The sequence below is a fragment of the Rhea americana genome, unplaced genomic scaffold (assembly GCF_003343005.1).
Source record: "Rhea americana isolate MKP2758 unplaced genomic scaffold, rheAme1 scaffold_11, whole genome shotgun sequence".
Classification (NCBI taxonomy): Eukaryota; Metazoa; Chordata; class Aves; order Rheiformes; family Rheidae; genus Rhea; species Rhea americana.
In genome coordinates this window covers 3,067,186-3,090,416 of record NW_028185150.1, presented here as the reverse complement: position 1 = coordinate 3,090,416, position 23,231 = coordinate 3,067,186, and the positions used below count along the sequence as shown (strand labels likewise).

Genomic DNA, 23,231 nt, shown 5'->3' with positions numbered 1-23,231 from the left:
GTGTCAGCTGAGAAGGGTTTCCTGAAAGTAAGATTTTCATTTTTCATTTTTATATTTGTATCTGTTTCCAAAAGATAACTCACTGCATGAGAGTTATTTTGGAAACTCAGAAGTAGAAATGATATAGCTATATAATTAAGGTAAAAATCAGCATCAGAAGTACACTTTTATCTTATTTGATGTCTTTTAATGTTCTTCTGTACTATTTCAAGATATGCAACCAAGGAAGAGCTTCCAGGCAAGTACTAATTTTTTTCCAGACTATCCTGGATCATCAGAGATGCTTCCTAGCCAGCTTTCTTTACAGACTTCAACATATGCACCATGCAGATTTTGAAGACTGTAGAAATCATTGAAGATCAGTATCCCTTTATGTTAAACAAAATAATGACAAAGTAGGCCAGAGGCTCCAGCCATCAGTTGTGGAAACACTTGAAGTAGAAATGACTTCCTTGGGCTGAAGGTAAAACAAAAAGAATGGCCACTGTATCTCTCAGGCCTGTGCTGCAAAGGCTTCCAGGTGAGGTGGCAAGCAGCACACCTAGGTGGTACTTCTGCTAACTCCTTTTCCTAAACAATGTGTGACCTTGGGAAAAAAACTCTGCAAGCTAAGAAATAAAGGCTTAAAGGCATGCAAAGATTTTTCTGTAGCTTTTGACTAGCATTTTATRTCTTGGGTCACTTTCTCCTTCCCTGTGTCCCAAGCTTTTAACATTGGGTTATCTGCTTTTACATCCACTTTTTCCACCCTGCTTCCGTGTTCACCCTCACCTTTCTTTCTATTTATAATATTTTTCATTAACTTACATATTGTCACTACCATTGTGGGGGTATAAAGGAGATCCTTTCTGCCATCATATTGTTCTCTGTCTCTCTGTGTTAAACTCTTTTCCCCCTACCCTGCATGTATTTTATTTCCTTAGATAATTTGTACAGCTTTTAACTTAACTGTTTTTTAGGCACTAAGGCCACAAACAAAATAAATAGCAGTGTAAGGAAAGTGGGATTTTCAAAGGAGTCTCAACACACAGTTTCAAATTGTGCCTGCAATTCTGCATACCTACAAATACATCAAATACATCCTCAACCAACATTTAACAACATAATTTGCATCAAAAAGTGTCAAATTCAAGTGTAAGTGTTGCTTTTTATGGATATAAATAAGAGGACATTATTTTAACCTGGACTCAGAATGTTTTCAAATGTTGCAATCTTATACTGGCACTGGAAAAGAGAGTTTACGCGCAAGCTTTGTTCCTTTTAGAGTCCACAGGACAGAGCAAATAGTTACCAGAATGGTAACTGGGATAGTAATTAGTGTATTAACTGCATTAGAATAATTCTAATGGTAATACTAGTTACTCCAGAATGCAAACCTTACTTCTTTTAGCAATTTGTAGTCATCATCAGCATCTTACAAACAATTGAAAGGTGATTTGTAATTAAAGTATGTGAATTTTAAGTACTCAAGATTTAACTTGTTAGACTGAGCTTTGCCCTCTTTTCCATATGTTTCAAGTGCTTCTTCATCATTGCAGTGATTTGTCATCATTGCTGTATGGTGATTGCTCCAAATCATTGCCACCGGTGATAGGTTTGGCACCAAAAGAAAGTTGAAGTGGCAACAGTGACAAAAGCAACAGTACGTTAACAAGCATTTAACAGTTGCTTTCACTATTTTGGACTTGTAGCGTTTTAGTCTTAAGCCTGGTTGGGAAAGCTGCAAAATATCACTATTACTAAAATATTGCCCAAATAAGCTGTTAAAAAAAAAACTTTTAAGAAATGTATTGCTTTGGGGGGGGGAATTACAATAAGATTTTTTCACTTAGCTTTTGTTTTGGATAATAAACTTCATTATTGGAATTACAAGCAACAGCCTACTTTGCCCATGTCTAAGGTCAAATAAAACAAACCTCCAGTGTTCATTTACAGCGGCCTACTTACTGTTCAGCTTACAATAGCAAACCAGACTTTCATCGCAAATGGGAGAGGTGGTGAAGTGCCACGTGCTATGCATTTGCACAGCAATAGAAAATCCTATTTGTCATGAGAACATCCCTTTTTTCAAGAAGTAAGCACATTTGTATTGAATATGGAGAAAGATAGTGACTGATGTATGTTGATGATGAGGTTCTAGTTTAGCTTTTTCAGGCTAGAACAATGCATTTTCTCAGTCAGATCTTAACGACTGGAAAAGGCTGCCAAACATGCAAGTGAAAGCAAAAACAGTTAACTGTGTCGTTCATCCATTGATCTTTAACAAAGCTCAGCTGATTTTACGAGCACTGTACATCAGTACTGAATTAGTAGAAAACTTCAGCTATCTTGTTTACAGACAACTGAGATGAAAAATAGAAACCCCTAAGGCTGCTGTAATGCAGCTTTCACTTACACTAGGGCAGAATGACCAGAAAAATACATTGTTTGCCAGTACTGGCAAATTAATCTGTATTTTCATTTCTATTCACTATTATTTACATATATCAGATCCTCTCAAGGAGAACTCTCACAAATGTGGACTGGGAACCCATATTTAAGCTATCTAAAGTGGTACACTGATTTCAGTCTCAACGTTTTCTTGACTATGCCAGATATAATTAGCCAGGGACTCCTTAGGTACTGGTAGGGTGGTTGTGATCATCACAGAGAAGACCCTAGAGATACCTCATACTTTCCTACCAGTGCAAATACTATTCAAATTATTTGGGAAAGACTCAGATTTCTGACAGCTTTTTACATTTTAAAAGCCACCTCAATCAGACCTGGCTTGCATGGAGAGATCCACAACGGGAATTTGGCTCCCAAATTCCCATTGGGTGGGAATTCCCAGGAGCCATTAGGCTCCTGAGTCCAATGTCCTGGGCCTCTGAAACCTTACAATTTCTGTTCAACTCTGATTTGAGCTCCTAGCTTCCTAATTTTCTGCTAGTCAGTCTTGTAAACATCTTTGAATAGGTTTACACTGCAGTCAGTGGTGAAGCCTACCCTGTCACTTTTTTTTTTTTTTTTAACATTTTGCATAAATAATTAAACATTCATGTGGCTAAAGAATAGGAGAAATTGACTTTGCAGAGCTGTGGTTAAGGCAATCACATTTGAAAGTTAGGTTTGAATCCCTATTCTAATGAATTTTTAACTATTCTTCTGATATCAGACAAACTACAGAGACATTTCCCATTCTCTCCTCCCTTACTCCATATGCTAGCTTCACCAAGGAGCCTGGGCACCTGTAGCTTGAGAATTTAGTAAATAGCAAGATTCAAAAAATGAAACATTTAAAGCTAAACCAAACATTGCAAAGATCTTCCATGCTCTTGATTTTAGTATCAGTGGCCTTCCTACCATTCCTAGACACTTGAACAGTTGATCTAGTGCTAGCAATTGTCAGATATTTTTAGCAGCTGTGTGTTTCACTAACAGAGGTAGCAAAATCTATGATTTGCCAGTTAGAAGTGTCCTTAGCTTGTCTGGGAGTTAACTGAGAGCTCCAGAAGCCAGTGAGTTCTGAGATGTGGTGTCAGGACAGTTATGCCAACAGCCAATAGAAATGGATTGCTTCATTGCCACACTAAGTGACAAAGTGAAGTATCTAATTAACTCTGGGAAGACAAATACTTTTATTTGTATCTTAATCTCAGGTCACTAGGTTTTTGGCTATCTTGCATAGTATATCTTAACATGCAAAAAAGTACGTTTCTCCATCCTGTGCTTGTAACATGATTGCAAAGTCAGGGCCTAGTAATCAAGCAATTTTGATTCTCTAAGCCACCATCAGTTATCTGAAAAGGCAAGTTCCTCTTCTTTTCCTTATCCCTCATTCCTTGGGAATGAAAAATGCATCTTTGATTTGCATAATAAAGTCAGATCTATTGATACTAGGTTTGTTATTCTTAGTTAGCTGTATAGTTTGCCTTAAGAAGATGCCTTGCAGTTGCAGTGGTGAAAGTTGGTAGCCTACACAGAAAAGAAGAAAAAAGCTTTGAATCATTATAATCATGTACGTTGGCAAAACTCTGAGATCAGTGAGCTGTATAAATCTACATTTGTAGAGAACTAGGTCATATGTGTTTTCAAGAAAGAAGCAGAATGGATTTCTAAAAGATTTGGACAAATTTGAAGTCTAACCTTAGTTTTGTAAGAGTTTGTCTTTAAAGTGAAGTGCAGAGAGAGGAAGGGATGCCATGCAGAAACCCATTGCCTATAGCCACACCCAGCTCTGCAGCTGGCATTTAATAGTGATGTAGCTAGCTTTTAACAGCATTTAACAGCATCAAAAAAGTGCAAGATATTGGCATATTTGAGAATTCTTTTTAGAATTTAATTATAGCTAAGGATCATTGGCTAGAAGGACAGATTTTTTTTGTTGTCATTGTTTACTCTTTTCAAAGTACAGAACCTTCAGCATGTCCTTCCGTTTGACCATGGGGCCTAGGCGTAGGCCTGGCACATTTCACATTTGCTTGGAGGCTGACCCAGGGTGAATATATCCACTCTGTCCACTACGGAGGCGCTTGCACTCGGCCAGGCTGCTCAAGGACAGCCCTGTGGTTTCTACTCTGCCCACAGGCTTTGGTGTCCTCCAGGGAAATTAGGATGCACAAGGCAGGTGGTGCCTAGGAGGCAGCGTGTGAGCCACCTGGAYGCAACGTGGTTAAACCGCCTGGGGAGTCAGGAATGGCAGACGCCCTCCCTTCGCAGGCTGTGTCACGGCCGTGCCTCCTTCCTGGACTAAGGCCAAGAGTGAAGTAAATCCGGGGTTGCCAAGTTAGGGCTTAGGTAGTTTTCTAGGTAGTAGCGTGCTGCGAGGGGCCTGCACGAGCGGCTAGGCTGTACTGGTCCTCTGTGTTACCCGCCCCCGCGGCGCCGGGCACCGCACTCCGCGGGCGCGACACCCCCGCCGCCCGCCAACCACCCAACGGCCGCTCCAGCAGGGCGGCCGTTAGCGAGGGGGCGGGGCCCGCGGCGTGCGTCACGTGCGGGGGCGGGGCCCAGGGAGCCGCGGGGCGAGGCGGCGCGGGGCGAGGCGGCGCGGCGCGGCGCGGAGGCCTCGAGCCGATGAGGTCATCAAAAGGCGCCGCGGCGGGTGGGAGCCGGAAGGGGCTCGCCGTGAGAGTGGCAGGTAAAGCCGTTGGGCGCCCGCGGCTACTGCGGCGCCCGGTCTGGCGCGGCGGGAAGGGGGTCGGCAGCGGCGCCGCTCATCCCGCTCCCCTTCTCCCCGCTGTGGCTGCCATGATAAGCGTGACTGCCGCCTCGCTTCTCCGCCACCCGCCGGCCTTGGCCTGGCCCGGCTTCGCCGCGCCAGTGTCGCGCCTCTGCGGCGCGCTGACTTCGGGCATGCTGACTTCGTGCCCCACCGGGTTTTTCCCCTCTCTGGCCTTGGGCTGGTCAGTCGAGCCCTTCGTGAGGCCCTTCTGGGAATTATAATGGCAAATTTAGCGTCTATTCCTTGTCTGTAGAGTAATCTACTGCAGCAGGAGAGTTGCAGTGACAAGGAAGAAAAGTAATAGGTGTATGCCACCTGCAATACTGGTTTTCTTTTTTACTTGGATGCAGCTTGAATCTGTGGCCTCCTAATAGGACTCTAGTCTTAATTATAATTTCCTGGGAGAACTTTAAATATAATTGTGTTAAAGCTTCTCAAAGCTGTTTTGCAAGCTGTTCTGCTCATTGGTTACATCTAGTGTTTGGAAATGTATAGGTAAAACCCATGCTATCTTAACAAGTGACATTTTGTAATTCATCTGTATGTTTCATACTAGCACTAAGTTAAGTCATTTATCTCAGGATAGTTTTTAGTTCTGCAGAGGTCAGCTTGAGTGACCTTTGGGGCTAGTCAGTGTCAGTGTTGGAAAAATACATTTTTTTTTTTTTCTGATTCCAGACCTGGGAAAATGGTTCTTTTTTATTGTGGGTAGCATTTACATATGATAGCTGCTCTGAGTTACAAACAGTTTTACTAGTTCTGCATAGATTAGGTTTGGACACTTACTGTATAGAGATGCTCTCTCATTTGTGTGCTCTTGTGAAAATAAGACCTACTTCCTTGTGTATGTTGAGTGTAAATAAAATCCTATAATGCTGTTCACCATCTTGAAATGATGTTGTAAAATACAAAGTTAAAAGTTTCAGGTTTACACAAATTGGTCTTATATAACCATAATAATTGTAGATTTGGGAACAGGGATTTACAGAATATTTAGTGGCAAATGTTTGGGCTCTGATTAATGGCTTAGATATTTGGACATTACTACAAAGAACTGTAAATGGACCCAGGATCAGGATGTTTGTAGGGATGAACTCAGGGATGCATTTGTGGTGCTTTTCCTAGCTCAATTAACATGTTTCTGACTCAGTCTTTTAAGAGTTATGTTTTTCTTTGCAACTGGGTATTTTCTGAGGGGAAGGGGACTGTTTCATGTCTTGGAGTTTCTGTTCATATTATTGCTGACAGAAGGAGTAGCTGGTAATTTTGAAGAGAGAAATATGCTTCTACTGCTGTTAACTTGTAGCTGGTGAAGAAGACTATTTTTGTAGGTCACAGACTGGAAATGAAGCTTCTGAAAAGCCATCATTCCTTTTGACAAAGGATGTTCTTAATTGAATTTGTTGTGTCAAAGCTTCATTGTGATGTGTGTTGGTTTTCTTGTGACTCGCAGAGAAGTTGCAAGCTGTTTCATACAGACTGGTTAGCAGTAGCTAAACAATAGCAAATGCTTTGTTAGATTCTGCCTTGCGTTCACCTGTAGAAAAGTCCATACTTATCTTTTACTTAAAACAGCCTAGCTATTTGTGTTAAGTGTGTGGAACAAAAATAAGGTTGAAACTACTGAAAATTATGCATACATATTGCTTAATATTTAAAGACTAGAATTACTGTAGCACTGGTGTTCAGAACTGAGTTGTGGAGAAGATCTTAGTTGACTACATTTTTTGGGGGGGAAATACATAAAACTGGATTTAGAAGAAGCTTCTTCGGTGTCAGTGCTTCAGAGATCTTGTTTGCAGCCCAAAATATTAGCCTAAATTAACAGTTAGACTCCATGTGGTGAGCAACTGGGCATGGAGACACCTGTCTCTGCTGTTCAAAAGAAATGATTCTGGTGGAACAGACAGTTGGGAGAAATATCTTCAAACAAAAAAAAAAAAGTGTTTATAAATTATGTTTATAAATTGTTCTAAATTGTTTTTAAACCTACCAACATAAATTGGTAGTGTTTGTCTGATGGACCTTAGTTTTCTAGGCAACACAGTGTATTTAATTGCTTTAATTGGCTATTATTTCAGGGGATAAGTTTGTGTACGCTCTGAAAAACTGAAAAGATAGAACTAGCGTCCAGCTTGGGTATTGATACTTGTTACTTTTGCCAGCATTTGTGTGTGAATAAGTTAATGCAGCTTTGATTTTACACAAGAAGTATCTTGGTTGATTTTTTTTCTAGGCACTAGACCTACTTTTTGTATTTATGATAATAGTCATGTATCAACCAGTTAACATACTGGATTTTTTGAAACAGCTTTTAGTGGAGAATATTCCAGTGCTTGGTAGACMTGAAATACAGAATTGTAACTGCCCAGTTTGGTTGAAGACTAGTTCTCTTGATCTTTTCCTCTAATACAGCCTTCTGTTTTATTCATTTCTATTCTCTGAGATTTTGGAAGTGTATGAAAGGAAATAACTAAAGTGCTCTGAAATTAGAGGTTTCTCATGTGCTCATTCACAGATGAGAGAACACATTTCCTTGGCATAACTCTTCATGGCAATATGTAAGACTATCTTAGACAACCACATTTTATACCTATCTTTTCCTGTAGCATATTAACAATGCAGGCGAGTCCCTCACCACTAATCTGATAGAAGTATAATCAAATAAAGTATGTGCTTGGATAAGGATGAGATATATTCTTTACGGTATATTTCTGGCTTATGTCACTGTATTATGGAGTGATCTCTAATAACCACTTAACAGAAAACATATACATTTTGTTCTTGAAATTAAATTCATGTTCCTTACTCTTACAGTGCAGTTATGTCACGCAATTTGTAGCTTTCTTGGTGAAATATTTAAGAGCCTTTGTAAAATGTGCCAAGAAATGTATCTAGTGTTATTCAGTTGACCACACTGAGCATTTATTTTATTTTCGTGCATAAATAGCTTAATCATTCTTACTTTCTGGGAAGGTGGTATCTTAAACAGATTGTTTATTTAATAGCTTGATGAATAATTTTTTTTTAATATTCCTGGTAAAACCTCTTGCTATTATAAAATGAAGGTAATACTGGATTTAGACAGGACATATGATTTTGTCATGCAAACCTAAAAGGCACAAAACTTAGGAATTCCTGATGCTTTAACCTCTGTAGAAGTCAAGTTCAGTCTCTCTGGGAGTTTGATTTCTGCAAACAGGCACATAGTTGTGGAATACCCTTTTCAGAAATGTTGTCTTATGTTTCTAGCTTTGGCTTCAAATCTCTTTAAGATCAGTGGAATAGAACTCCAGTTACTTTGGAGTCTGTGTTCAGGGACTGAAGAAGGAATGGATCGAATGCTTAGGGAAAACTCAGTGCTCCTGGAATTCAGGATGATTTGGAGCAATCTTGACTGTTTTTGTTGACCATGTCAGGTTTAAGGGCACAGAGTTAGAGCAGGTGGAATAGTCTATGCTCTGCACAGCTGTTTAAAATTGGTAATTGTTACAAACATCAAAAATTCATTTTTGCTTTTCATTTGCTGCAGCATAGTAGCTAGTACCTATGCTGGATCTCACAATAGGTTAAGATGGTAATCCATTTTTCTCATGCGGATTGTAAGTGTTAAAGTGGGATTCTGCATAGACAGGAATGGCTAGCTATTAGCAACTGAAAATATCAGCTTTGTGGAATAGTGTGATGTCAGTGTAAATTATCATAATTGATCATTCTGATTTTTTTGTTTGTCTTTGGTTTTTATAGGCCATTTATGTATTTCTTTTTTTACATTTTCTCCTGTAGGATGATGATATATTTCTGAGTTCTTCCTTCTGTAACTGTAGCACAACAACCAAAACTTTGCATTACTGATGCACAGAAGCATTATCTTTTGCTGTGGATCCTTTTTAAGGAAAGAGTCAAGTGTTTAACTTAAGGAAAGACATTCTTGTCTACTTTGCAATCATGTTTTACTTTTGTCTGGAAACTCTTTTCTTGGGTATGTTTTCAGAGGCATATGATTCTAATTCAGGCTGATGCTTGTATCAAGTGGAAAAGCAATGTTGTAGAAATATCACTCCAGGAAGGATCACTTCTCCCCTATTTACTATTCTTTGCATCTTTTATTCAACTGTATTATGCACAGATGTTCAAGACTGACTGTTCATGTGGGCCACCATCTGCTATTATTGTTCTTTCGCAAACATCTATCTTCTAAAATATTAAAATGTATAACCTAGCAGTTAGCTTGAATTATATTTTTGAGTTATGAAGTACATTTGAAAAAGAAGGTGCATTGAATGCATCATATATTAAAAAAGTTCTGTAATAATTTGGATTCATAATACCCCCAAATTAGTAATTTTTTATTTCTTTATGAGGTTCAAGAACTATGAAATGAAAAATTACTTAAAAAAGAATTGTCAAGAGCTCAGGTTAGGACTGAAGTTTCTAACTTCTCATGGTATTTGGGATTCATCTAATGATTCTGCAGTTCTGGAGGTGAATTGCATTATACTTGGAAAAAAAAATGAAAACTAGGTATTCTTACTATATGCAGAGTACAGAGAAAAATATTGTGCAAGACAGTGCTATGTAGAAGAAGCGAAAAAGATACCAGAAATAATGATTCCAATGTGTTCTGTATTTTGACAGATATGTGCATAAGTTAGTGAGAAACTTGTCCTATTAAAATCTATAAATAGTGACTCACCAGCATGTTCCAGAAACAGAGGTAAAAGATCTATTATTTCCATGTATAGACAAAGCTCAGAGATTAACAGAGGACTTAAGAAACCTACAGCAAGGATATTACTTGAGATAGTGTGTTTCCTCTAGTGTGTGAATACCATGACTACAATTTTTTCTCTAGTCTCATTAAGGAAGAATAAAAATAAAACTAAATGCAGAATGAATAAAGTTCAGTTGTGAGTATACTACATAACTGGACCACAAAATAAACTCAGTGATTTTTTTTTTTTGAGGCATTCTTCAATGTTCATTGAGCAGAATCCGTATAAATCACTTCTGATTGTCTGGAAAACATTTTAGAGCTATTTAAACTTTACTGGTAACAACACACAACGCAGCATGCATTGCATCAGTATGTGAAAAGTGTGTGTGAATATGTAGGGAAGACTTTCCATTTGTGTGTAGTTAGTGTAGTCTTTTTTTTGTGTGTGTGTCTAAACAAAACAAAAGCCATGATTCTCATTCCGTCCTGCAGACCCCTACTCCTTCCAGTGACAGAGGAGAATGTTGAATGACAAATGCTAGCCTGAGTGAGTTCCATGATCAAATACCTTGCTTGGTAATTAATTGTGTACTTTGTCAGAATCTACATTCAATTAATCAGAAAGAAGTAGGGAAGAACAGTGCCTTTATGTATACCTAGGCTTGCAAAATGTGCTTAGTATTGCAGCTCCTATTGAATTTTCTTAGAATTTTGATATTCTGACTTTCAGGATTTGCAGTTAAAAACACTTTGGTGGAATAGTTCTATTATGACTTACGTGAATATTTGGGAAGGCTTAATTGCAGAAGAGAGAGAACTTGCATTTGGTCTTTACTGGAATAAAATGATTGATTAAATCACTATTTACTGCCTATACTGTTTAACACCTCCCAAGTTATCTATAGTAGTTATCTATAAAAGATCTCACAGTTTAAATAAAGAGGAGAGCTTAGCATGTACTAGCATATTTGCTTGTTCTGTGACTACATATATTTATTTCTACATACTTCTCACTTGTCTTTTGTACGTGCCATTGTACCTTTTGTCTTCTGTGACCACACACATACTTGCTTTCTGTCTCTTGATGATTTTGCCATGCTGGACCAATGAGGGACAGTCTGTGTGTAGACTGTAAACTTCAAACAACGTCAGCACGATTCTTAATTATTGTTGAAACGGCTGTACTGGTTCAAAGCAAAGCTATGAATGACTAGCACTTGAACAAATGCAGAACTGCATATATCTTTGATCTATTCAGTTAATGATATCCACAATGGTCTTACTAAAGAATTAAAAGAAAGGCCTTTTTTAGCTTTGATGGTACATGCTGCAGTAATTCTTTACCCTCCGCCTTTGCTGAAACACATACTTGCTTCTTTATAAAGTTTTGCTTATCTTTTTTCACTTGGTTTGATTTCTGGATTGCTTGTATTTTGTTTCCTGTGTCATCTTGTGGTCCATTGCTACAAAAGTTGGGTATATAATTATTAACTGCCTTAATCTTTTACTTTTTTCTTAATGTGAGAAAAACTGTGTATTTGGCCAAATGAACAATTCTTTTCTGACCTTTCTTCTTGAATAAAACTGAGCCATCGTTCCAAGTGGTTCAGATCCAACATTAGATAAGCCATGCATAGGCCTAAGGAGAACTGGATACCTGTCTTGTGTAGAATGCCACTAGGTATTTTAATTTTATAAATTAGCAGTCCTATTGTCTGCTCACCTTGTGTCAAGTTAAATTGTTACATAAAATGGCTCTGGGCCCAAATTAAAGATTTAAATAATTTTTCTGGTTCTTAATCAAGTAACTATCATATTTATGCCTGAAAATATTTCTACTAAATCGTTCTAAATTCTGTGCAGCCTTATATTGGTTTTCTGTATTGCAAATGCTGTATGTTTTCCAAAGATGTATCATATTACTAATAAATTTATTGTTAATAAACCAGATGTAAATAAAATAGGATTAAAAAGCACAACTGTTTCCTAGCTCTATTAATATTTGCTTCTTTTTTTTATCTGGAAAATAGACAGATATTAACAGATGTTAACATTGATAGTATTTATCATTTCCCAACTGTTGCTTTGCTCTGATATGAGTCTGAAGTTGTAAGAAAAGTATTTTAATTTGAACAGATTGCTGTTTGTATTCTATAACCGCTGGGAAGAAGCACTTGTCGTTTAATTTTAAATAGATAATTTTATTCAGTATGTCCTTGAGTAGCTTACTGCATAGTAGTGTAGCATTACCTACACACAAGAGGGTACACTAAGTCCTCTGGGATATAATTAGTGAAAACCTTATAAGTTGGGATAAATCAATATCATAGAATCAGTAAGGTTGGAAGAGATCTGCAAATAAAACAATTAAAGCACACTTAAGAATTATACATAAAATCACATTCTAAAAATAATGCTATGTATAAGTATTTTTATGTATGTACCAAAAGTTAGCTAATCTTCCATTAAAAGCCTTCTGATGTAGTTAGGAGAAAATTGAAAACTGTGACTGATAATTAGCAAAAAAATGGTTTCAAAAAGGACAAAAATTTTAATGTGTCACTACTTTTTTATGATGTGTAGTGAACAAATCATAAAAATAAAAGTTCACATAGTCAAGTAGAATTCCAGTTTTGAAATATAAACCTTCAAGGATCTAAACTTTTAAAGAGATTCTTGTGGTAAAATTCTTTCCTATGTGTATGTAGTTTTTATTTTGTATTTCTTTCTCTGAAAGAAGCACAGTGCTTTTCTGCTTATATCCATAAATGTGTAAATGAAGTAAACACTGATTCTTTTTTCCATATATATTTTTAAGGATTCTTTTCACTCTTTTTTTTTTTTTTCTGTACTAATGTTGACTTTGCAATTCTGACTGATAATTAGACTTCACTAAGCATTTGGGCTTGTGTTCATCTATCCCTTTTCCCATTCCTCCATTACTAAGCAGACATTCAGTGGACCAGTTTTGATTAAATGCAATAGGTGTATCTCTCTCTAGATCCCATACACATTTTGAAAATTTGTCAGTTTGCAGAAGATGTCTTAAGAGGTCTTTAGAAAGAATTTCTAAAAGTTCTCAAACTTTGAGAACTTTGTTAAACAAAGCCAATGAAGGWAATACTGTTTGGTCATCTATCTGGGTACAAACAATTAACATTTTTAAGTAGCCACTCTGAATAATGTGTGGAAGATTACCCTAACACTGCAGCAATGATACATATTAAAGCTAAATACTATGCAAAAGTAAACTAGCAACCTTAGACTGTGTTGTGGTCTGACTGCTTCTTCACATACCTCCTGCCTTGCAGTTCATTGCTAAGTTGACCCACAGCTGAAGATTAATCTTTTGTTCTTGTTGATTCAACTACATTCTGGACTTCTTAGGAAAATTTAAAGACTACTGTTTATTGGGAGTCATTCTGGTATACTCATCATTCTTAAAATGATGCATATCCATTCTTTATTTGCTTCTTATAACTTATTAAAACTTTTGACTTAGTATTTCAATTTAACCAAACAAAATGGCAGAATATGAAAAGGGCTGTATGTTGTATTTTTTAAAAATTGTCTCTATATAATGCAATGCAATATTACTTACACTATGTAGTGACATGCTCAAGGCAGGTCTCTCTCTCTCTGTCTCTCTCTCTCTGTCTCTCTCTCTCTGTCTCTCTCTCTCTGTCTTCCCTGCGTCCTTCTAAGAGGCTGCTGCTGGCATCATCTGCACACACCCTTTCAGGTAGTGGAAGACAGCGGTTAAATCCTCCCTTACCTTTGCTTAGCCAGAGATACAAAAGGTTATCTCCACAAGCCTCTTCTCAGTTCATGTGCTTCAGCCCCCTTAACTGTTTTAATGGCCCTCTGCTAACCTTACTGTATCAATGGACTTGTTTAGTTTCCTTCCAGGAGATTAAGTTAGGCTGACCAAATTCTTAGACAATCAATTTATAAATATTTAGAGGAGAATAGAGACTTTTCAAAACCAGTTGTTAAGACAATCTCATTATCTGACAATCTCTTACAAAACATCTGGACTATTGGGTAATGAAGAAGCAATACATATTTCACTTTGCTTTGAGAAAGACTGTTGTGTCGTATGCTAACTTTGTCTAACTTGACCATGAATGTAATTTTAATTTGTCAATTATTAAAAAAAAGCCAAACAAAACTCTTAAACACTTTCAAAAATTCATCAATGAATTGCTTTTCAACTGTTTGAGCATTTTAAGTATGTTTCAGCATACTTGGAAGTGTCTATTGGTTCAGCTTTTGTTAACTGTAGGTATGGTTCCATTGTTGGTTTAAGTTTGTCCAAATCTGGACTGCCACTGAAAGGGCAGGTCATATTCTATCCCCAGTGACATGTTCCTGCCTCTTCCACCAAGTTTTCCATTGCACTTTTGTGGCTACCTAGAAGGGGAGGCTGCGCAGAAATATGAGGAAGAATAAAGTGGGGTTTTTTTGTTTGTTTTTTGGTGGCATCTCAAATTTAATTTTGTTCTGAATCCACATTCTCACATGCTCTAGACTTGCATGAATAAAATGATTYGAGGAGGTCAGTCTGGAGAGGTTTCAAGCACTTTGGAGATCAGAATCAAAATGATTTGAGAAATGACTGAAATCATTTAAGATACAAATCAGTAATAATGAGTACAAACTATTACAGAAGGAAATTCTGTGTGCAAAGCTCAGTTATCTTGCAATTATAGCAATATTCGATCAGGTCTAATCTGGAGAGAATACTGTGGTTTAGGTTACTGAGAAACACTACTTCTAGCCTTAGCAATACAAATATTTGTCTTTCCTGCTGGCGTTCTGTTGACCCTGCAGGTTTGTAAAATGAACAGTTTATGTAAATGATCTTAATTTATACAAAATGAGCTATTTTGACTCAGACTACAGTTTAAATCTTTTACAATAGGCTGTTCTATTTTGTTTTTTTTAAAAACAGTTGTACTGAGAGATTGGGGTGTGTGTGTTGAGGGAGGAAGAGTGACCTTTAAAGGAGGGAGGAATAGAAGGGATGAGGTGCATATGAGAGCTTTGACAGTACCTAGGTCCACTCTAACCTCAGTTTTTGGCAATGTTAGCTTAATGAAACTTGTAGAACAAAAAACAAACAAAAAATCAGCTTTGTTTGTAGGAAATAAGATTTAATTAACTATTATCAAGAACTGCTTCAAGCTAACTACAGGTACTGAACAAATTCTCTTCTGCAGAGGTATTTAAAAAACAGAATAGAAGAGTATTTGACATACTTCTGACTCATCTCAAGAGGGAAAACTAGATTCTTCCAATGAGGACTATTCTAGGCAATATAATTAATCTGTTGGATATGTGGGTATGTATGCAATAGCTGAGGCACAAACTCTACAGTGTAACTCTACTTTTAAAAAACTATAATCAGTAAAATTATTTTTAAAGTTAACATTTAAATTAAAAACATGCACCGTTATCTTGTCTTAAAACCTTAATGTATAAATTCAGTTTCTTTCCTGCTCAGAACTCTACAGAAGACCATCTTAAATTACCTAAACACCACCTCACTTCATAGAATGTGTCTCCCAATGGGATGCTTTACTGGAGAAGTAAAATTATCATAGAAGATGGAGCTTTTTGATAATCCAGTATCAATGTGGAACTATCAAAATAATTAGGATTAGTGAGCTCTCAGAACGGAATAGTATATCAGCTTCTTTGTTGTACAGTTCTGATGTAGCATAAACTACTTACAAGTATTTAATGAAAAAATTATCCAGAGATTCTGAAGCTAAAGCACATGAAAATGGCACCTTAAATTGAGTTACTAGTGCTTGGAGACGGAGAGAGGGATCTTAATATGCTCACTACAATCTTTGAAAGCTAAGATATCAAAAGCTAAGGAGATGTTAGATAGAAAAGCTTAAACAGACACATAGTATTACAGTTGAATTAAAATTCAGTATCAAACTGTACACAGTAATGATTGTTACTTGTCTATAGGTATGTTCCCATATCTGTTGGTCTAATCCTAAAACTATGATCAGACGTGCTAATTCCAATAAAGAAGTGTTGATCTGAAACTTTCTACTACAGAAAATGAATATCTTACTCTGTTTTTAAGTCTCATTAGAACAGCTAACATTTATTGCCAACTGTTTCTTGAATGTCATGAAATTCATGTTTTTGTATTAATTGTTTTAAAGAGGATTTATATTTATAGAATTTAAATTTTCGATCATGCTTCAATTATTATTTTTTTAATTTACACAGAATTTACCTGAATGGTACCATTTGCCACCCTTTAATCTGTACTGTTAGTTAATGTTAAATAATCTGTCAGACATCTGAACAGAAAGATAATGTTGTTTTGTATGCATTTTCGCAAGTTTACTATTTATTTTAGGGTGTTCAGTAGTATTTCTTACCATGGTAGCTGAGAATTGAATGCAAGTTGATGTAATGGTTTTAATACTTTTGAGGCAAGAAACTACCTCAAAAGGAACACCTTCCAATGGAAAACTGAAAAAAACAAGGATATAAGTATTTAGTATGGTACTCCTTCAAATGTTTTTTATTAATATAGTACTCATATTTCATAAAGTCAGTATCAGTATTATACCTGTTTTCAAATCAGAAATTGTAGGTATTTGTGCAAATCAGTGTTTCTTTATTAAAGTTCAGTATTTTTTTCATCTTTGTTTCCTTTTTCTACCACGAATAGTAAGTTAACCTGTCAGAAGTCATAAGGTTTTGGTTACCAGAGTGAAAATCTGGATGACATCAATTTCAATCCATAGCGTTAAGCACAGATATCACAGACATAGTGCACCTGTCACAACACCAAGAACCTTTATTTATTCTACTATTCCCAGTTAGGTTTCAAGGTAAAAAAGTTATTGTAATGACTATGTGATACTTACAGATGTTGTTCATCCACCAACCTGAGATTTGCAAAGTCTTCACTTAAGTGTTGTTACAAGTCTTCCTAATTTTTTTAGTCCATGTTTTTACTGTTTGCCAGATTTCTTTTAATTAAGTGGGAAACGATCACTGTTAAGGTATTAGGGCCCCATGTACATTTCAGAGTATGTAGTGTTTCACCTTCCTCCAGGTTTAAGTCAAACTGGCAAAGCACATTGGTACGCTTACCTGCAGAGGTAAATCCTCTTTGGAAAGCTGCTTTGAATTCATTGGGATTGTGAAGGAATCTGTGAATCTCTATCTGGATCCTGATGTAAGATTGACTTCTGAAAGTACACATAGATATACATACTGGTTAAGGCAGTGCAAGTTGCAAAGTGTCTTGCAAATACATGAAATCTGAAAGCACTTGAAATAGCAAACAGTTATGATGAGTAATAAGATGATTAAATTCAGGAAAAGGATCTGAGAAAACTTCTCAAATGGAGAATAGAGAAATATCTACAGAAATAGTCTGAAAAATTCAATGAGTATCTCTTTCTTCAGAGTATTTGGAATTTACTGGAGTACTTGAGTAATGGACTTCTGGTGTGAGCCTTGTGCCCTGGACAGCTTTGCTGAAGGAGTAGTGCAGGAAGATTGACATAAAAGTGAAATAAAGTGTTTTCCTCCGCTTGTCTTCAACAGCATCCCTGTAACAGGTTTTTCTGAGTGGTAGAAATCCCTCAAAGAATAAAGATATTTGCTGCATCTAGTATGCTTTGTCCAAAGTTAATTGGAGCAGAATAGGTTATATTTTTGGGATAAGCCTGCCTTTCACTGATGCTAGCTTGAGAGCACCCCATAGACTCTTAAAAAAGTAATGGCAAGCTGTGGGGGAGTCAGAACTCTTTTGTGCTGACATTGGGAACTCCACGCAGGATGATTCTGGCTACTGAAGTCTGTGACAAAGCTGTGAAACAGTGCCACAGAAAGAACATCTAGTCACTAAAGACACTTAAAAACAGACTTGACTATATGACATGGATGCATCTCTGAACTGACAGAGTAAGAGCTGAAAGTCTTAATGGTCAATTGCATCTTTCAAATTTCTGATTCTAGTTCAGAAAGCAATCAGAAAGGACATTAGCAAGCTGAAGTGTGTAATTTTAGCATGATGGTCATAAAACAGAGAATATGTGGAAGTTTAAAAACTTCTATAATGAACTTCTGGCTATTGTTGCAACAGATGTTGATGCATTTTAATTTTTTTTGCTTTTATAGGTATTTGCATCTTTTCCTTTACAGTGAGAAGACCTTTAGTTTGCTGTAAGAAGCTATTATCCAGAGTGTTACTGGGTTTCCAGCTATTAAGATGTAATGATATACCTTAAGTATTCAACTATAAATTTGAAAAATCTCCATGAGCAATCTCAAAGGAATGCATAGAATGCACTTGTAGTAAATTGGTTTATTTTCTTGTAATTTACTGGTAGTGCTGATGCGAGAGCAGTTGTAATATAAAAAGTATATTAATCCCTGGAGTTGTATTGTATGTATAAAATTGCTACTTTCAAAGTTTAAGACATATGAGACTATTTTGGTTCACGCTTGTTACTTAGAATCACAGTGGAAAAATATCACCATCTTTTGAGGTAAGGAATTTGAAATACAAATTTAGTATCTACAAGCAATGCATTAAGTTTGATGTTGCATAAGTGTATCTTTTCTAAAGGATTATTTTGGCAGAAGAAAGTCAACGGGAGACATTATAGTTAAAGCTTGTTTCTTTCATTTTATACAAGCGGTCTAGAAATACATTCACGTGAGATCTTATGTAAAAATAAATAAATAAAGCTAGTGGTTCTTGATAGGAAATCCTGAAGCAATGCACTTGATCCCATGCTATGGAAAAGGAGGAAAGAATCAGTCTTTGGCCATAAAACTATTAATAAAAGCAACTCAACACTCTTTAACTTCTTGATAAAGCCATTTTGGAAACAGTTGTTAAAGGATTATCTGATTTTTTTCCCCTTTACAGAATGAGAAAGGAACTCCAATTCATTTCAATAATGTATTAGCCAAAAATTACTTTTGTCACTGTGGGCTGAATATCCTTTTTCTTTCTGGAAACACTTTATGTAATAAACGACTAAAGAATTGTAAAACTGTTGCCTAGCAAACTGGATCATGGAGAAGCAGCTGGACCCCATGAAGGATGACTTGCCCTTAATGGCCAACACTAGCCACATGCTTGTAAAACATTATACATTGGACTTGGATGTGGATTTTAAAAGTCAAATTATTGAAGGCATCATAGTTTTCTTCTTTGAGACTGGGAGCCAATACAGGAAAACCAGCAGCACCAATGAAGAAGGCTGCCAGTCACAGTTTGATGAAACCTGCAAAATTAGGGCATCTGAACCCTGCCACGTTCCTGTGACAAGTGTAAGTGCCTGCTCATCTAAAACAGAATATAATGATTTTCCTGTCTGTGATAAAGGTGGAAAAGATACTTCTGATAAAAATGGTAACCATAGCAACGAGGAACAGGCTTCTGGGATTTCTAGTTCAAAGAACTGCTGTGACATAGAGAATCATGGGAGCATGGATTTTTTGCTGGTGTTGGACTGCTGTGATTTATCCGTGCTAAAGATTGAGGAGGTCGATGTTGCTGCTGTGGCAGGCATTGAAAAATTTACAAAGTCTGCCAAGCCAACTGATGCTTCTAAGGATATGGGAAATCTCAGGAATCAGATTGTACATGAACTTGTGACTTTACCTGCGGATCGCTGGAAGGAACAGCTATACTATTACACTCGTTGCAGCCAGGCACCTGGCTGTGGAGAGCTTCTGTTTACAACTGGCAGTTGGAGCTTGGAGATAAGGAAATCGGGGGTTCGCACTCCAAGAGACTTTCCTCATGCGATAAGAATATGGTACAAAACCAAACCAGACGGAAGATCTATTGCATGGACTACAGACCAGAGTGGCAGGTATGTACTTACTAGCTGAAAGGCTTTGTATGCATTAATCTTAAACATGAGTGCAAGAGTACATTTAGTTACAGCTGAGCAGCTGTGTGAAGAGGATGAGCAGTCTCTTCTATTTTTATAATTTAATTCTTGCTTTGAATACTACTGCGCTCTTACAGGAAAGCAGGTAAACTCTGTGCTCAGAGAACCCCAATGTACTTGCAGACCTTAACCATGCCTCAGTAATAGCATTTGCTCATTCTGAGTGGGAGTAAATTATCGTTGTATATGAGCTGTAAGTAAGTGCAGGGAATAGAGAATTCTCACTTATGGGAGGAGAATGTATACATGGTTGGTTATTTTCACTTTAATACTCTAAGTTCATTTTCCTTCCTGTGTTGAGGAACTGATCATAGAGCATTAAGATCAGTACGCATAATATTTAATAGAATTGCTCCCCAACTAGTCTTTTGTCAATATTGTAATAAGTTTAGAGATACAGTCTCTTCCTGCTTAGTCTCTCACAATCAACTTTTAAAATCTCCTTCATCTATTATGTAAAATAGATTGATGATAGCAAATGAATTGCAAACTGAGACTGTATGAAGAATTGTTTTTTATAGAGCTTTTGTGAAAGTACACGGCACTGTACAGAAATCTTCAAGATAAGTTCTTTATAGGAGGGGAACAACAATCTCCTCTTGATACATACAATAGTAACATTGTTTTACTGTGATGTTCAGAGCTGGATTTTAATGGTGGTTAGTTTTTAATCTCTGAGAGCTAAAAACCAAGTGCAAAGTTGGAAGATGAGGAAGAAAATAGGTCCAAGTGAATACTTGCTTCTCATTCCTGAGCTAGAGACTTATGTTTGCCTTTCATTTCACTTACGATAATGTTAGTTAAGAGGCTGCTCACTAACATCTACATTAGCAAGGAGAATGAGGCCTTTTAAATTGTACATCTAGGATTTAGGCAATTTTACTGCTAAATCAAGATCAGCCTCAAGCCCAGAAATGTCTGACTTACATTCGTTACCTCGTACCCTTATGCCCTCCCCTCCCCTAAAGAGTTGTTATGGGTATGAGTGCAGGAAATTTAACTCAATATAATGTCTTTACTCACAAAAATTCTGAGTTTTGACTGAAAAATGCAAAGGTAATGTGCAATTACCTGTAATCACGTGTTGTGTCAGTATCTCCCTGCCGTTAAGTCATTTAGACTAACTTTAGCTACACTCTCCTGGTATAGGACTCCTCTTACGTGTTGCCTCACATAAATATTGTGTGCTTTTGAAGGTCTTTTTAAACCATCCAAATCACTAGAAACTTCTGACTCTTTTCACTGTCACTCTAAACCTTTATGCTTATTTTAGAGGCATTTCATGGCAATTGAAAACAAACATAGAATTTTATGAAAAGTAATGAAATGATGAAAAGGAGAAGACAGTTTGATATTGGTCCAGAAGCCTGCTGGTAGTGTATAGTCTCAAGCTGCTTTTTCTGTGTCTTGTATGGTATTCCAGAAACTACCACCTGGCAGAAAGTAAGTTTTCATATTACAATTCTTAGAAGCCTTATTATTAAATTTTTTATGAAAAATTCTATATATGATGAACCCATAAATATAGTGGTCAAGCTCATTGTGCAAAATGTTATCATGTTTTCTTATTATTTCTATAAATAAAAGCCATTTAAAAGGTACAGGGAAAGTACTATTACAATTTACTCTCAGAGGAGAATTCTTTAAATTGTTCCAAGTTGTGTATGGTACTTTATAGGCAGATGTCAAATCCTTTCCCAAAGGAGACTATAATCTGTGGATAACAAAGAGCAAGCATTGCTTAGTCACTTCCAATACACTTCCTCTGATTTATGTTTGTACAGTGTTCTGAAATTTACGCTATGCACTAACTATTTTATGAAGACTTCCATTTAATTCTTTTTAAACAATGCTTGTATTGTAATTCACAAATCTGTTAAAACAAAGCTTTGTGGGCTGGGTTTAGTCAAGTAGAGATATGCATATTGAAACATGATATGGGCATAACAGGGCACATTTCAATTTTCAGTACAGGAAAGGAACACACAGAATTTCAGTACTTCCCTGTTTGGTCTTCTGATACTAAAAACTACATAACAATCAAAAAAGGAGGTTATCTTTAGCCTTATTTTTTTTAATAAGTGCTTTTTGGGGCCTTTACACTGAAGAACAAGAGGATAAAAAACAGAAAGCAAGTGAGTGCTGTTGTCCATGTCTCCCTGATAGGCACGCACACACACTCATGCGCATACACATGCATACACACACAAACATACGCATGCATGCACATGCTTTTTTCTTTCCAAAAGAGTGGTGAAGACTGCATCCATTCATAAAACTGGCAAGTAAATTCTAGCAGTGATCAATAACATTTTTATTAAAATAGAAAAATTTCCTTCAGTACAATATTTGTAATATATTCATCAAGAACAAAGAGAAAGCTGTTCTGTTTCAAAGCTTTTCAGTTTCTCTTTACTAACACAATGCAACAGCATTGGAATAACAAACTTAGAAGGTAGTGCTGGGATTTAGGCAGAATTTTACTAATATTAAATATTATAAAAGTTATTCTAAAATAAAAGCTAAATTTAGGAGATATCATAACCTCTTTGTGCAGCGAAAAATGCATATGAAGTATATTTGAATACTGTGAAGGAGAAGTTTTGTGCCAACCAAATCAAAACATTTAAGCAGTTTGCCTAACTCTTAGGAGTATATAGCAGTGTTGAGTTAGCAAGATTACCAGTGTAATCTTTGATTTACATGGTCTTTATTAAAAATATTTATTGCATAAAATATTGTCTTGAGATTCTATCCCTTTATTGTTTAAGAAAGAATGACATACATTTGAGTTAAAATTAAAGAGGTAATTTTTTTAGCAGACAACTTAGCAAATGTGCCTGTAGTGAGAGATTCCTCTCACCTTTTTTCTGCCATACTTGATTGTTGATATTTGTAAGGGAATAGAATTGATCTAATTTCCTCATTGTGGAGTTAGAAATAAAAGAGTGTCTTTGATATGAAAGACATCAATGAAAGATACTCCATGACATTGAAAGCTTTCAGTACTAGGTCCTAATGCTGTTTCTACCTGTGCAGTATTTATCTTGGCATACATGAAAAGGTCAGGCTCTTTAAGAGTAAAGTTGAGCACATGTATTTATTTTTTTGCACTGTGGCCTAGGTATTAGATATACAGAAAAAGAGAAATCAAGTGAAATAAAGGGAGTGGACTGAATTACGCTAAGGGTAAATTTAAATCTGTAGTATAGAAGAATGCCATGGAAAAAGTATATTTTTAGAAGGTATTAAAAGAAGATTGTGTGGTTTCAGGGAAGCTCTTTAGAAGGAATTAACCTTGTGCTAATTTGAGAGGTCCCAAAATGGGAAATACTGAAAAATGTGA

The 23,231-nt window shown here is 36.5% G+C and overlaps 1 protein-coding gene across 16 annotated transcripts in view; it reads left to right on the top strand.

Moving 5' to 3' along the window:
• Window positions 1-5,078: 5,078 nt before the first annotated feature.
• Window positions 5,079-23,231, top strand: part of AOPEP (aminopeptidase O (putative)) — a 215,879-nt gene continuing 197,726 nt past the window's right edge. For all 16 annotated transcript variants that reach the window (XR_014896808.1, XR_014896819.1, XR_014896818.1 and 13 more), the window contains exons 1-2: window positions 5,079-5,122; window positions 18,850-19,804. Coding sequence is in view for 13 of the 16 variants with exons in the window: in XM_085312924.1 (XP_085169050.1) it covers window positions 18,999-19,804 (806 nt within the window). In the remaining 3 variants the exon portion in view is untranslated. The remainder of the gene's footprint in view (window positions 5,123-18,849; window positions 19,805-23,231) is intronic.